Source organism: Paramormyrops kingsleyae, chromosome 22 (genome assembly GCF_048594095.1).
Source record: "Paramormyrops kingsleyae isolate MSU_618 chromosome 22, PKINGS_0.4, whole genome shotgun sequence".
In the NCBI taxonomy this organism is placed as follows: Eukaryota; Metazoa; Chordata; class Actinopteri; order Osteoglossiformes; family Mormyridae; genus Paramormyrops; species Paramormyrops kingsleyae.
The window spans coordinates 9,318,883-9,333,290 of record NC_132818.1 but is presented as its reverse complement, the minus strand read 5'-3'; the positions used below and the strand labels follow the sequence as shown (position 1 = coordinate 9,333,290).

The following is a 14,408-nucleotide window of genomic DNA, read 5'->3' as shown; positions in this document are numbered from 1 at the left end:
ATTCATACCTAACGGGGCCATCACAACACTCTGGAGTCACCATCTCGACTTGCATTGCATAGTCTGGTATCTATTGAGCTTGAATCATCTCTTAGTTTGCATCACTTTTTGGACAGAAGACAAGCAGATTAATGGAAACATGACTTTTTCAAAAGGAGTGAATCATGAACGCAGGAGGGAAATGGAATCAGGTTTTACGGCTTTGAGTCACTGTAAGTAGTGCCTTGTAGGTGAAATACGGTTTCAAAACACAGAAGCAGTGCGGCTTTCTGCTGAAAACTACTCATATGTAGTTATTTATTTCTTAATTATATACCATTGCGTACACAGAGACTAAGACTACAAGAAACAGCGAAAGCAGATAAAGGTCGTAAGGTGGAGTCCCCACCCAGCGTACGACGATGTGATTACATCCAGTTCCTCGATGAATCAAGTATTGATTTCCAATGCTCTACTGTGAGAAGGATGCATATTTCATTATCTGGCAGCACTGTTTGAATTCAGGGTTGCCAGGTTTGGTCAGCTGGCTGGCGTGAGATTTTCAATTCGAGACAAGTCTGTACACTCATGTATATGAGTTTTATTACCTTCTAAATAGTCTGTAGGGTTTGCAAACTACCCCCAACGGTATAATATTTTTACGTTTATAATGGAATAATACAGATTTGCAATAAGATTCCTTGCGTGCGCGTGAGAGACTGAAAGCGTGAACGTCACGCCAGGTGCGCGAGGAACTTCAGAGTAAATCGTTATTCAGAATGATGGTATTTTGCAGGTCTGAAGTGGGCTGAGTGGAAAGGGGAGGGCCGATAAAACGGTGTCAGAAACTGGCAGGAGGGGACAGGTAAAGCGAAACTCGTAGTCCCTCGTCAAGCACAAGCGTCTTCCCTGTCTACCGTTTATTTCATTTTGACTTTCATTCAACTGATATTCATTTGTACTCGTAAGTGACTTAGATTAGTGATCTTACACGTTTGAGTTACGGAAGTGCTCACCTGCTGTTCTACACGAACATAGGCTTTGAGACTTGAGGTGTGATTCAAGTAGACGCCGAACATGAGCGGTAAGAATAATTTACTATTTCTATTCAATGGGCCTGTTGTTGTCAGTCTTTTTAAATATCATATTTACAGAATTAAGCAATTCTTTCACTATTAGGTTTTGCCTTGGTTCGTCCTTATTCTTGAATAAATTGTAGCTATTTAAGAAATTCATTAGTATTAATGATGTGTGTTTGGGCCAGTTTCTTTAAAGGTGTTTTTATAACTGAGCAGGATTTGTACGTTATTGTTTTCCCTAAAAAAACGACTTTCTCTTACCAGAGGTGTTCCGTGTAAGTTAACTGGTGACTGAACTGAATTTGATTGTATTAAACTGTCCTGGATTTCATTAGACGTCACTTATTCCTTATGTAGTGTACAGAGTTGCCAGCTCTTGCGCATCTGGCGTGAACTCACGCTTTTAGACTCTCTGGCGTACGCAAGGAATCTTACTGCAAATCTGTATTATTCCATTATAAACCTAAAATTAGCTACATAAAAACCTTTGGGACAGTTTGCAAACTCTACAAACTATTTACAAGGTAATAAAGCTGTTACATACGAAAAAGAGTGTGCAGACTTGTCTCGAATTGGAAACCTCACTCCAGCCAGCTGATCAAAGCTGGCAACCCGGAGTTTATTTTTGCGAATTAACCAACGCCTCCGCAAAACCTCCATCGCTCCGTTGCCAGGTGAAATAGGAGGCCATAGACCAGTGCAGACCTGGGGTTGGGAACCGCTAGTCTACAGTAGATCACTGCAAAAACGACAGCATAAGCAGTTGAAAAGAAATATATATTTCTGATTTTATCGGTGTCGGTGTCGACTGCCATGTATTATTTTGTGGGTAGCCTATCTATTAATCGTACCCATTAATCTGTTAAGTAGATGCAAGAAGATAAAGCGGCCTTTCAAATGAAGATAATATATGATGAATACCATTCGCGAAGTTATGCTCGAAGTCCAAAACTACGATAGCCGTGACGTGTAAACCACAAATATTTGGTCTCGATAAACGGTTAAAATATGGGCGGGTGGATTTGAGGAGAATCGATTACAAAAATAGAACAAAATGTCAAATAATACATTAATATTTATTAAAAACTAATTTCCAAGAGTATTTTAGCATAAACAGGAAACAATAACATAAAGCATAACAATAGGAATTTCAATAGTATATCATCGTTATATAGGCTACTTGGACGAGGCGTATGTAGGATATTAGATTGCGAGATCCCCGACTCTGTTCATATAATGTAAATAACTTTCAAAAGAGAAGAGAAGTCTGTTTTTTTTTTTACTTTTGAGATTCCCTGCGTATGGTGTAGAACCTGGTGAAACTAGCACAGCTCTGTTGCCCTGACATGAACATGCATTTACGGTGCTTTTGCTGATTCCTGTCACTTCCGCTGTTTTCCCCGAATCATCAAACTATTTGTTCATTCTGCATTCTCTGCCTTTTCCATACGGGAGCAAATTTGTGTGAAGTAACTTAGTAACTTTTTCTGAATGGATTCATGTATAAATCTTTAAAATACATCTTTGCCTCACACTTTGGGACCACCCTACAAAACGCATTGGAAGCGTTTGCTAAGTCTGCTCTCTGTCATCAAGTTCTCGTCGTCTTTTCATATATGTTTATCCCACAGAAGGAGAACGCAGTGGCTGGTAGTGACTTGTGGGAAGGAGGGACAGCGCGCCGGGGGAGGGGGCGGTTGCGGGCCAGGGAAGGGGGGATTCCTCGCACTCTTGAATCTGTCTCAGCACGCCTTTCGCAGGGTGTTTTCTTCACATTAGCAGAATGTTCTGGGTAAAGCCAGCAGAATTACCAGGAGCCTTCGACTTTGGGTCCCCTGCAGTTGAATAGATAATTAGTCACTTGCTGGAAGAGTCACTATTATATTATACATTCCATTGCATAAAAAAAACAGACTATTCTGACTAACAGAGGTGGCAGCCAAGGCAGGATATTGGGAGTCCACATAAGGCATTCTACATGAACACCACAGCCACTCCAAAGCCATTTTAAATTATGGGATGCAACTTTTAATTCAAGTGAAAAATCTGCATATAACTTCCCAATACATGCATTTGAGTTACACTGTCAGAAAAAAGTACCAATTTGCCAACCCCTTGTCACTGGGGCTGTACCCTGAAGAGCTTACCAGTTGTACCTTAGCTATAGGTAAATTAACTCAGACACATTTTTGTACCATTGGGGTATATTAATGTTGTTTGTACCTTGAGGTACAAAACTGTGCCAGGGCTGTACCCTTTTTTCTGACTGTAATGTAGAGAGTCTTATTTGACTAAAGTGGCCAGTAAGGATTGGACTAAATAAAAGGAAAAGTATTTTAATTGGTTGCACACTTCTTGGTTGGCACAAGGAAAATAAAATGTTTTGATTTTTGTGATCAGAGTTTTGAATTTTTATTAAGAAAGCAACAGGTATTTTGGTTCTGCATTTTCCTGTGTTGCCATCGCATTGTGATTTATTATATGTATAGTGGATTTCCAGTTAGCGCTGCAGATGAGTGAATGCTGAGGGGTGGGGGCCATGTCTTTCACCCCACAGACTGCATGTTGGGATCGGGCGAAGGAGCCCAGCCAGAAAGTTCCTCTGATCTAGACGAGGAGATGTGGGACCGGGTGGAGGGCGTCCGACACAAGCTGACCCGGATCCTGAACCCGGCCAAGCTCACGCCATTCCTGCGCCAGTGCAAGGCCATCGACGAGCAGGATGAAGACGAGGTGCTCAACTCCACGCAGTACCCTCTGCGCATCAGCAAGGCTGGTAAGGGGGGGCAGGGAAGGGGGGGGATGGAGGTCTTGAACTGGGGGCAGTGGCTGGGGGCAGGATTTTTAAAGGTGTTGAGCATAAGATGGGCCATAATTCATACAGAACAGACCAACCCCATCATTAGCCAATGATATATTAGGAATTGGTGAGTGACAGGGGAGGGGGCTCTCTGGGGACCAATCAGCTTTCAGCTGGGGCCACTGTCCCTGTGGCCCCGCCCCTGTATACATGTCTGGGGGTGCACTGGTGACTAATGCTGTGATTTGCAGCAACTGGATGACATAGTACTCCATTGCTTATTCATTTACGTTATTTATTCATTTACATTGCGATTGAAGTCCAGCTTTTTGTGCTGATAATCATGTTTACATATTTGAGCACTTTGAGCACGTGCTGGAGGGCTGAGCAGCTCCCAAACCTTTGCCTGACCCTGTCGCCCACCTTCCAGGCCGCCTTCTGGACATCCTGCGGGGGCGGGGTCAGCGGGGCTTGCAGGCCTTCTTGGAGTGCCTGGAGTTTTACCATCCGGAGGAATACACCCACCTGACCGGCCGCAGGGCGACGCAGCGCTGCTCCATGCTCGTGGGTAAAGAGCCAGGCGGCCTGGAGACCCCCGGGGGCACAGAGTTAGCGGGGAGCTCATCCCCAGAGCAGGATCTCTGTCCTTCTGTCGAGAGCTCATCCCCGGAGCAGGATCTCTGTCCTTCTGTCTTGGTTGAGCTCCTGTCCTATTTTGGGAAAATACTTATCTGTTGAAATGCAACCTGAGTCACCGTAGACATGAACATCCAAGAAAGTATGCTTTTAGAAGAGAGGGACGACTGATGCTTATCACACTGTCTGACTCAATGGGCCTGTCTCTGAATTTACGGTTGTTTTGTCTACATTAGATGGCTGATTGGACACCTTAGGAGGAGGTCATGTTTACACTGCCTGTGGGTCTGTGTCCCTGAGCCAGGGGGCTGCTGTCCAAGCTGTTACTCTTAGTAGACACTAAACATGGTCCTCCAAAGCTACTCCACTTCAGGGCACGTTATTCAGCCCTTTAGCCAAAAGCGTCCTTCCTCGTTCGAGGGCACCGACGTCCCCTATGCGACGGACCGCTAACCACTCCGCCCTGTCCTAGATGAAGAGGGCCCGGAGGGCTTGACGCAGTTCCTGCTCCTGGAGGTACGGAAGCTACGGGAGCAGCTGCGGAATAGCAGGCAGTGCGACCGGAGGCTGTCCCAGCGCTGCCGCATGGCCGAGGAGGAGCGGGGCCGCGCCGAGCGTCGTGTGCAGGAACTGCGCCACAATCAGCTGCAGCTGGAGAGGTGTGTGTGTGTGTGTGGGGGGGGGGGGTGCAGTCCATCACTCACACGCACAGAACATGCGACGAGGGCTCATTTTAATGCAACTAAACTTAAAGTCATGAAACACAACCTTGGTCTCGTGAACCTCTCTGTCTGTACAGCTGGGCTACAAGGTCGTCAACAACTTGCTAAAAGCAAGTCCCAACTCTCCGCATGATGAAAGAATTCCCCCCTGCAATCAATAAAGCGCATCTTATCAAATCGAATCTATAAGAGACAAGTGCAGGCATGCAATTATGCATGCAGAGAAACACAGGGGCACAAGTGCAGATCGTAGCCACTGCGCTGCTGGCTTAGTCACCGACGGGGCAGGGGCCAGTCACCCGGGGTACGTTTCCCAAAAACATAGTTGCTATCTGCGTTAGCAATTTACATAGTTGGAACTGTGCAACTAAATGGGTCCAACTATGTAAACCTTTGGGAAACAAACCCCTGCAGGATGCGCCAAGACTGGGAGGAGGGCAGCCGGGAACTGGCCAGACTGAAGGACCGGCACCTGGAGCAGGCCGTGAAGTACTCCTGGGCCTTGGAGGAGCAAGGGAAGGCCTCCTCGAGGGAACGGGAGCTGCTGGGGCAGGTAGACTGGGCCCACAGGGGGGGGGAGTTCATGCCTAAGAAAGCACTGGAGCTGATGATGTAGTGGTTCAGAGGCCATGTGTTTCATAAGCAGGCTACTAGGGGTAACCCGTCATTTTTCCTGGCCAGTATCTGGGATAATAGGGGTAACAAGTGTACTCCCCAGATGAAATGGACACAGAAACAAGGATCTGTTGGGAAAAGGAAGGGAAGATAAACAGTAGGATGTGTTATTTGGGAGTGTTGTATCCATGATTTAGCATAAGCCATAACTGTGACAGATCATGACAGGAGATAGAAGGAAGTGTGTGAAGATGGTTGTTGGTTGAAGTCCCAGTAAGATCTGGTGGTTGTTGCTCTTTATGGGGTACTTAATCTTTGGCCAGTAAACTGGCTAAATGAAGTCAGAAGGTATAAGAACCATTACATTATGGGTAACGCTACAGCTGGAGCAGCTGAAAAATAGACTGATGGAGGCAGAGAGGAAGGCGGAAGACAGTCAGGCCCCCCCGTCACCAGCTCCGAAGGACAGCAGCGCCCCATTCTGCCCAATCGACATCCCCTTGGTTCCAGAGCTGCCACCAATCAAAACACCCCGGGAGGCTAGCGTGGACACAAAGGTTCGTGCATGGGTTTAGGTCAATAACCTGAATTCTATGCTGGATCGATAGGTGTTATCTGGAGTGGTGGCATTGTTCGTTCCCCCAGGCTCTGCTGGACATCCTGCAGCAGGACCGACGGGAAGCGGCTGAGCACCGACATGAGCTGTGCAGTACCATCACCCGCCTGCAGGAGGAGTTAGAGAGCACAGAGGTGTACAGGGACAAGGTGAAGGGAGTGGCAAGGTTTACAAAGACTGCAGTGTTCTGATTTCCATCACGCTTCTTTTTTCCCCTCATCTTGAATTTCATGGCATTTTCACCCCATCCTGTGCCTGCTAGCTGGCAGCCCACTGCGAACAGCTGCAGGCGAAGGTGCGGACACTGCAGCTGGACTGGGAGACGGAGCAGAAGAGGAGCGTCTCCTATTTCAACCAGATCATGGAGCTGGAGAAGGAGAGAGACCAGGTTGGTGTTTGGCTGCCATGGCGATATGGTGCAGTAATCTCACACAATGGGGCACATCACTGTGCATTGCTTGGCAAGGGGTGATCTAGATAGATTTAATTTCTATATCTACATCTGTATTTATACAGCCACTGTTTACACATGAGGGACTGATAAAATGTAATATTTATATAAAAGTACAGTAGAACCTTGGAACTTGAACGCTTCATAACTCAACCAACTTGGACGTTGAACGGGACTGTTGAATTCTCTTGAAACTCGACCTTTCCTGCTAAAACTTGCATGGGTCGAGACGCGTTCAACTCTACCAATTAGGACCTCAACCAGGTCGGTCATGAAAAATGTAACCGCAACTCGCCCGGAAAACCCGGAACAAAACAGCCCTGCTAATGATGCGTCTAATTGGCCTCAGTGTGTGTGTACACGTGCCCTGTGGTGGAGTGGCATCCTATCCAGGGTTCCTCCAGCCTAATTTATACAAAGGAGACCATAATATACTTTGAATGAGTGACAGGGGAGGGGGCACTCTGGGGTCCAATCAGCTTTCAGCTAGCACCAGTGCCACTTTAGCTCCGCCCCTGCATACACCCTTGATTGGGAGTGCACTCACTGATCACTAATGCTCCAGGCAACTCTTCAACTCTTTATTGGATAAGTGGTTGGAAGTCATATTGATGAAGGAATAGCAGTTTATAATCACCCTGCCTATTACAGCTAATTAACAGCTTGGGACTTCTTGTCGTCCAATTTCTGTCTCTCCATCCTTGACTCTATAGGCTCTGCGCAGCCGGGACAGCCTGCAGCTGGAGTACACAGACTGCCTGCTAGACAAGGACCGCCTGCGCAAGCAGGTCATAGAGCTGCAGGCCTGCCTGGACAAGCTGCAGAGGGAGAGGGAGGTAGAGAGGGAGGTGGAGAGGGAGCGAGAGAGGAGCAGGGAGGAGAACTGCATGCACTGCGTAAGTGAACACGCGTGCAGATGCACGGAAATGCATGCACATCTGATTATCGTAAGAAAAGAGTAATGAGGTATTTTTAGCATGTATAGGACACGTAAACATATACACACACCACCTATGAAATTCGGCTGGGAGTGTGACCAAGGCTCTCTGCCTGTCCCGCAGTCACGCCTCTGCCTGATCAGCGAGGATCACTGCTACCAGCCATGCTGTTCCGTGACGCGGTCCGTTTCAGACACGCCGGCGTGCAGGAGCCCATTTTCGGACACCTCGTCTCGCTCCTGCCAGAAGGTCTGCCATCATGCAGTCCAGGAGTGCTTTGCATTAATATATCAATCACTCATCACTAATCCAACAAAAATTGTGTCAGCTTTCATCAGTAACTGGCTGAATTGTTTTATGTCTTACTCGCAGACTCCCTCTAGAGGTCAAACCAGTGAACTGTCAGAGGGTAAGTGGGGGCTGCATTGTAGACATTGCTGTCTGTAACAGTGAGGAAGGAGGGCTGAATCTGACGGTGGCTCACTTGTATTTCTGCCTTCCAGGTTCGTACTCGAACTCGGACGAGAATCTGCTGATGGCGGTGAGCAGTGTCACTCCTCCGTGGCTTTGGCCCGTCCTGCCACCGGCGGAGCATCCCTGACACTCTCTGTACTCACTCTTTCTGAAAGCTAGAGGACAGCGAAAGGGACATCAACAGGCTGTCGACCTTCGCCTTCCCGCCCTGTGTGGCCTCCATCCATCGCAGGGCCCAGACTGAGTGAGTACAGTTCTTCCTGTTTTAACTGCAGACCCTTTCAGTTTTCCTGAGAATGGGGTGGAATGGAAAGTGATAACTAGAAGAAGAATTTATTTTAAAATGTTCTCCCGCTAAATAAGAACATAAGAAATTTACAAACGAGAGGAGGCCGTTCGGCCCATCAAGCTCGTTTGGGGAGAACTTAACTAATAGCTCAGAGTTGTTAAAATCTTATCTAGCTCTGATTTAAAGGAACCCAGGGTTTTAGCTTGCACTACACTAGCAGGAAGACTATTCCATACTCTAACTACACGCTGTGTAACTAAGGAAGCAGAAAGCACTTTCTATTTTACCTGTTTGTTGAGGAGTCCTCTAATAGACTGAATTGCTTCCAGATTCGATCTGGACTCCTGGGGCAGTGACAATCTACTCACAGGTGTGTCTCCCCTGCTGTCAGACACTAAATCTAAGATAAGTCAACATTACTCATGCCAGAGTGAAGTGCAGACAGATTTATACATACTGCGAGATGAGACATGAAGTGTAAACATAGTGTAAACAAATATAAAAATATACATATTACACAAACAGAACATCTGAAAGGATTATTAGGAAGCAAATAAATGTACAGCATTGAGCAAAGGTCTTAGGCTGGCAAGGAATGTGGTTAAAGGTAATCATCTGTGTACCAAGTGTTCTATTCTCCAAAAAAGTTACTGATATCTTGTTAAAGAACACTTTCATTCCCAAATCCCTCCTGAAGAGCACCACAGCCATTCCATGTATTTGTCACCTTTCACCACCGGTCCACTTAATTATTTACTGAGATAAATAAATTGCCGAGTTAAATTCATTAGCCAAACATGGTGTGCTAGTGGTCAAGTCAAAAAATATGTGGGTGCACTGGATGGTCATTGCAAATACTGGGGTGACTGTAGGAGAGGTTTTGAAATGGCTAAGCTGACACGCTCGCTTTTATAGACATAATACCATAGTTTTATACCAACATGATCACCCAAACATGATCTTATTCAACTGCTTAAGACTTTTTCACAGTACTCTACTCATATATATGAATAAATTAAAAAACGTATAAGTGCAGTTAAAAGACAGATAGAATCAGGCCGGAATGCCCCCCGGCTTTTCATGGCAGGGTGTGTGCACTGCCATGTGTGTGTTCATCCTCTCCGCTGTACAGTATGTGTCTATTATAATTATATGAGTATATAAAATGCAAGCTTGCATTGTGCTTTTTGACTAGCAACGCGGGTCAGACGCACACACACACACACACACACGCATACAAACACACACACACACACACACGCATACGAACACACACATGCACATAGACGCATCCTCCTTGCCTGATTGTCGTTGCTTCGTGTCCTGCAGCAGGAGGGCAAAGTGAGCTCTGTTTGTCAGATTCCTTCAGCTCCCTGAACTCTCACCCCTTCCCCTGCGAGCTGATCAGCCCCCCCCCTTCGCCGCCGCCCGTGAGCAGCCCATCCAGGTGAGCTGTGCCGCTCCCCCCTGGGACACGCATCACACGCAGCCCTCAGCTGACCCTTTCCTACTGTCATCAGGCCTTGCAGCTCACAGCCTTTTTTTGATCTTCCTCTTTCCCTTCCACTACACCTCCTGCACTCATCCTTCTCTCTATCCCTCTCTCTCTTTCTCTCTCCTCTCAGGCCAGATCCTGCCCGTCCCTCCCTTTTCCCCGCCACGCCCAAACGGAACACCAGCTTGGCCGACGACATCACGATCATCGGGGGCAACCGCACGGGGATATTCGTGCGGAGTGTGAGGGCGGGGTCGCAGGCAGAGCAGTGTGGACTGCGAGAGGGCAGCGAGCTGCTGGAGGTAAGCGGGTGGGACGCACCGTTACCCGGGCAACCCCACAAGGCCAATCTCCCCCTGACCTCATGGTCTGTTTTGGCAGCTGGCGCCTGCCGTGCCAGGAGAAGAGAGCGTGCCGCTGGGGCGGTGCACCAGTGAGGTGGCGCACTACTTCCTGCAGGCTTGGACAGAGCCCTCCGCCCTCAAGCACCAGGTCAACAGCAAAGGTAAGATCACATGTTCCCGGAGCCCCCTGAGATAAAGGTCTCAGACTGATGAATGAATCGAAGCCAACCGGCATGTTGGAGAGGAACTGAATATAATGCTTTGCCCCCCCCCCCTCCCAGCATACTCCCGGCTGCTTACCCAGATGACCTCGCCCTCCTTCATGGGCGCTGACTCCTTCTACGTCAGGGTCAACCTGGACCTGGACGCCAGTGTCCGATCTGGCCCACACACCCGCTGTGATGACATCCTGCTGGTGACAGACACCTGGTATGAAGGCAGGTACCAGTGGCGCTGCAGGCGGGTGGACAGGGAGACGGGTGAGCCGCAGCAAGAGGCATCCCTGCCCAACTATAACAGGTACCAGAACCGAGGCTCCCACTGCTGACGGAGCGTACCACAGGAGGGGGCAGCGGGGGGCGGTGGCCATGACCCAAGATGGGTCTTCTTACAGTATAAGACCACGGCTTCAGTGAAAACCTTTGTGTTCTTATTAAATGCTTAACATACCATCAGGTTTTTATTTTTTAAATTATGTGGCTCGAGTCAAAAATGACATAAACTGCACTTTTATTTACTTTTTATTTTTCAATTAGAGGGGAAAAATTTTAATATACATGAAATTGAAACGCATGCACATTTCCATAACACGACCCTCAGATGAATGAGGACCCTGTGTACATGCATAAAAGGGTTAAATTCTTAGTCACTGTATTGCCACATGATGCATTTTATTTGCCTGGATGGTTGTATGTTACCCACAACCTCTTTCGTCAGAGTAAAAGCTCAGATTTCAATCTTATATACAACTTTATAAAACTGCTTATAATTCTAAGTGCATGTGCCAGTTAAGGTAATTATGCTCTTATTTTGGGCCTTTAATAAACTGAGTGTGAGGATGTAATGACTTGTGATCTGCAGCCTTCCCCGCTGTGTCTTACTGCCCTTCTCTCTTGCACTCCCCGCGCCTCCAGGGCCCAGCAGCAGTTACTGGTAAGATTCCGCACCCTGGGCCTGAAGCTGAGGGACTGCAAGATGAAGGTGAGAACTTATGCTGCCTTCCATATGAACTGGGAAGTCGGATTTTCTGATTTCCCAGTCAGAAATTTCCAATGGAACGTCCCCTGAGGTCAGAATCCTGAAGTCAGGAACGTCTGCGTCCCTGACCTCGGAATTCAAGATGCCGCACCCTTAATCATATTAGTCGTATTGTTTTTATTAGCACTTACGTTTTATTTGTGTGTCATTAAAACGCCCATACACACAGTACCACCAATCTATGAACATGTTGCTACTTTGTGTGTATGCGCAAAATACTGCGTAATGCATTATCAACTTGTATTGCTAACAATAGCTAACAATGAACCTGGCTAGGACTGGTATTGCTAAATGGCTTTCTCACATGATGTACTGGAACGCGGTTAAGTCAGGTGTGATGTCATTCCCAGCTCCAAATTCCAACCTCTGAGGTAAATGGAAGACAGCATTGCCCTTCCCTTGTCCCCCTCACACACACACACACACACACACACACCCATTTCACATCCCTACTCTGCCCCCCTAACCCCACAATGATCCCCCCCCCCCCCCCGGCAGCTGTGCAAGAAGGACTCCGAGCGCATGCGCCTGGTGAAGGTCACGGGCAGGTGTAGCCATGACAGAAGCGTGGGTCCCCAGCTGGTCTACACTCTCAACCAGCGTAAGAACCGATGCGTTGACCAACACTCAAATCCTAACACTTTATTTCTACACAGATTGAAGTATGTGGCTTCTATTCTAATAGTGGATAAAATAGCTACTGGAACATTTTAATTACGTAACAAGATTAAGGATACACATGTGCTCCATCTGACTTAAAACGTGCCTTACTACTCGTCAGTCTATGATGCACGTAGCAGCTTCTGATATCTCCTTTGATTGTAACCTGCTCCGTCTTCAATCATATCTAAAATCAGATTTATAAGGTTAAAAGACGCCCTTTTAACTGTGTCTCCACAGGTCAGGAAGAGAACCTGATTCCCTACAGCCTGGTGCAGCTGGAACACGTTTCGTCCCGCAGGCCTGTCATCTTCTCCCCGTCGATTCTGTCGCACAGACTCATCGAGAGGCTGCTGCAGCCTGCGGAATCCGGGCTGGACTTCAACACCTGCCCCCCAGGTATAAGCGCATGGCAGCCCTGCCCCTGAAGTCGGAGTGCCCTTTCACCTTTCCACTTCCTCCCAGGTTGACCTTTAACCTTGCACTTCCTGTTGTCACTCTGTGACCAGCAGAACCCATAGGCCCGGCGGAACGGAGGGATAAAAACGTCTTCCTGCTTGATGTGCCGAATGACCAATCGCAGGGCATCAGACTGGAATCCATACAGGATGTCATACATCAGGTATGATGCTCTCCATGTGTCTTCCATTCTGTGTTTTACCTTGGACCACTAAACATGTCCACCATCCCATTCTTCAGGACAAGCACTGTTTGTTGGAGCTGGGTGTGGGAAGCGTGGAAGCCCTTCTGAGACAGGGCATCTATCCCATCGTCATCCACATCAAGCCCAAGGACAAAAAGGGCAGGAGGTTCAAGTGCGTGTCCATCCTGTCAGTCACAGACATGTCCTATGCTCATCTATATGACTCAAATACTCATTTCTCTGTTTTTGACAGGAAATTTTTGTCCGGGCAAAGTGAGGAAAAACTGATGGAGGAGGTGTGTCAGAAAGAAGAGTTTCAGTTGGAAAGCCTGCCCATGTTACACTATACTCTCCAGCCCAGAACGTGGAACTGCACTGAGGATCTTCTGGTTGCCATACGCAATGCCATTTATAGCCAGCAGAGGGCAGTAGTTTGGGTTGAACAAAGCAGACTGTAGGGCATCGATATCCCTTCAGAGTGCCGCTGCTTTTAATATTACAAAACAGGGTTCCGATCCTGGAGGGGGCGGTGGGGGTGCAGAATCCAACGCAGCTTGCAAATTTAACTGCTCTGAAAAACTTCTTAATATTTAGCAAGTGTGTTCATGCACAGTTACCATTTTTGTGTGTAATACTGTGGTGAAACCACCCTTTTTATTTATTTCTCAGTTTAAAGTATCACACTTAGGCCTACGGAAAAAAGTTAATGGCTCAAGGTGTATTGACTAAACGGTAATGGGATTACAAAACAACTGTAAACTCTTACTTTGTCGACAAGAGTAATAACGAAATGAAAATCCCCTTAAATGTGCCTTGCTGAGGAATTTTAATAAATAAAATTCAAAATGAAACATTTTTGATTTTACTTATGTGTGTCACAGAATGCTAAAGAACATACACATTTACTTAATTCCCCACCAAAATTGTTGGTTTCTTAATACTGTGGCTGTATATATTCCTAAATATTCCTTAGACTAATTTGTTATATATAAACAAAGCTGTATGGTCTATTAGAGATCCATGTCTTGCGTACATTTTTAAGATCGTCCTTTAGGTTGTGTTTATTTCAAATATAAGGAAATTAAGATAATACATTTTACCATTAAATATTTCAAAATACAGTATTCTTTGGAGCACAGATGCAAGAGCATATGAGGATTGAATCACCAGTGTGGCTATTTCTATTTAAATATGAATCACCTATAAAGCAAATGTCAAAATTGTGTTATCTTTAGCAATCAGAAGATCATTTTACATGGCCACACTAATAGCAGTTTACTATCACAGCCGTAAATTTTAATTCCGTGTGCATGTTTCATAGTATATCTGGACTATCAAAACACTAGTTTAACCACACGTGTATCTTGAAAGCCACACTGAACATAATATGAACTTATAGCGTCAATTTCA

The 14,408-nt window shown here is 46.6% G+C and overlaps 1 protein-coding gene across 6 annotated transcripts; it reads left to right on the top strand.

Annotated features, from left to right (window-relative positions):
* Positions 1-717: 717 nt before the first annotated feature.
* Positions 718-13,849, top strand: LOC111853187 (caspase recruitment domain-containing protein 10). Of its 6 annotated transcripts, XM_023829865.2 has the most exons (25): positions 718-844; positions 1,018-1,063; positions 3,616-3,834; positions 4,289-4,426; positions 4,967-5,153; positions 5,631-5,769; positions 6,215-6,388; positions 6,477-6,596; positions 6,710-6,835; positions 7,612-7,794; positions 7,960-8,085; positions 8,209-8,245; positions 8,340-8,377; positions 8,466-8,554; positions 8,929-8,969; positions 9,929-10,046; positions 10,225-10,396; positions 10,476-10,599; positions 10,720-10,957; positions 11,572-11,638; positions 12,194-12,296; positions 12,596-12,754; positions 12,865-12,977; positions 13,055-13,170; positions 13,252-13,849. In XM_023829865.2, exons 2-25 carry the CDS (start codon positions 1,057-1,059, stop codon positions 13,454-13,456), a joined length of 3,039 nt encoding a protein of 1,012 aa, XP_023685633.2. In that variant the 5' UTR covers positions 718-844; positions 1,018-1,056; the 3' UTR covers positions 13,457-13,849. The 6 variants fall into 6 exon arrangements, with proteins under 6 accessions (XP_023685633.2, XP_023685635.2, XP_023685632.2 ...); XM_023829867.2 differs by having other exon boundaries at positions 734-1,063; positions 9,932-10,046; XM_023829864.2 differs by having other exon boundaries at positions 735-1,063.
* Positions 13,850-14,408: the final 559 nt, after the last annotated feature.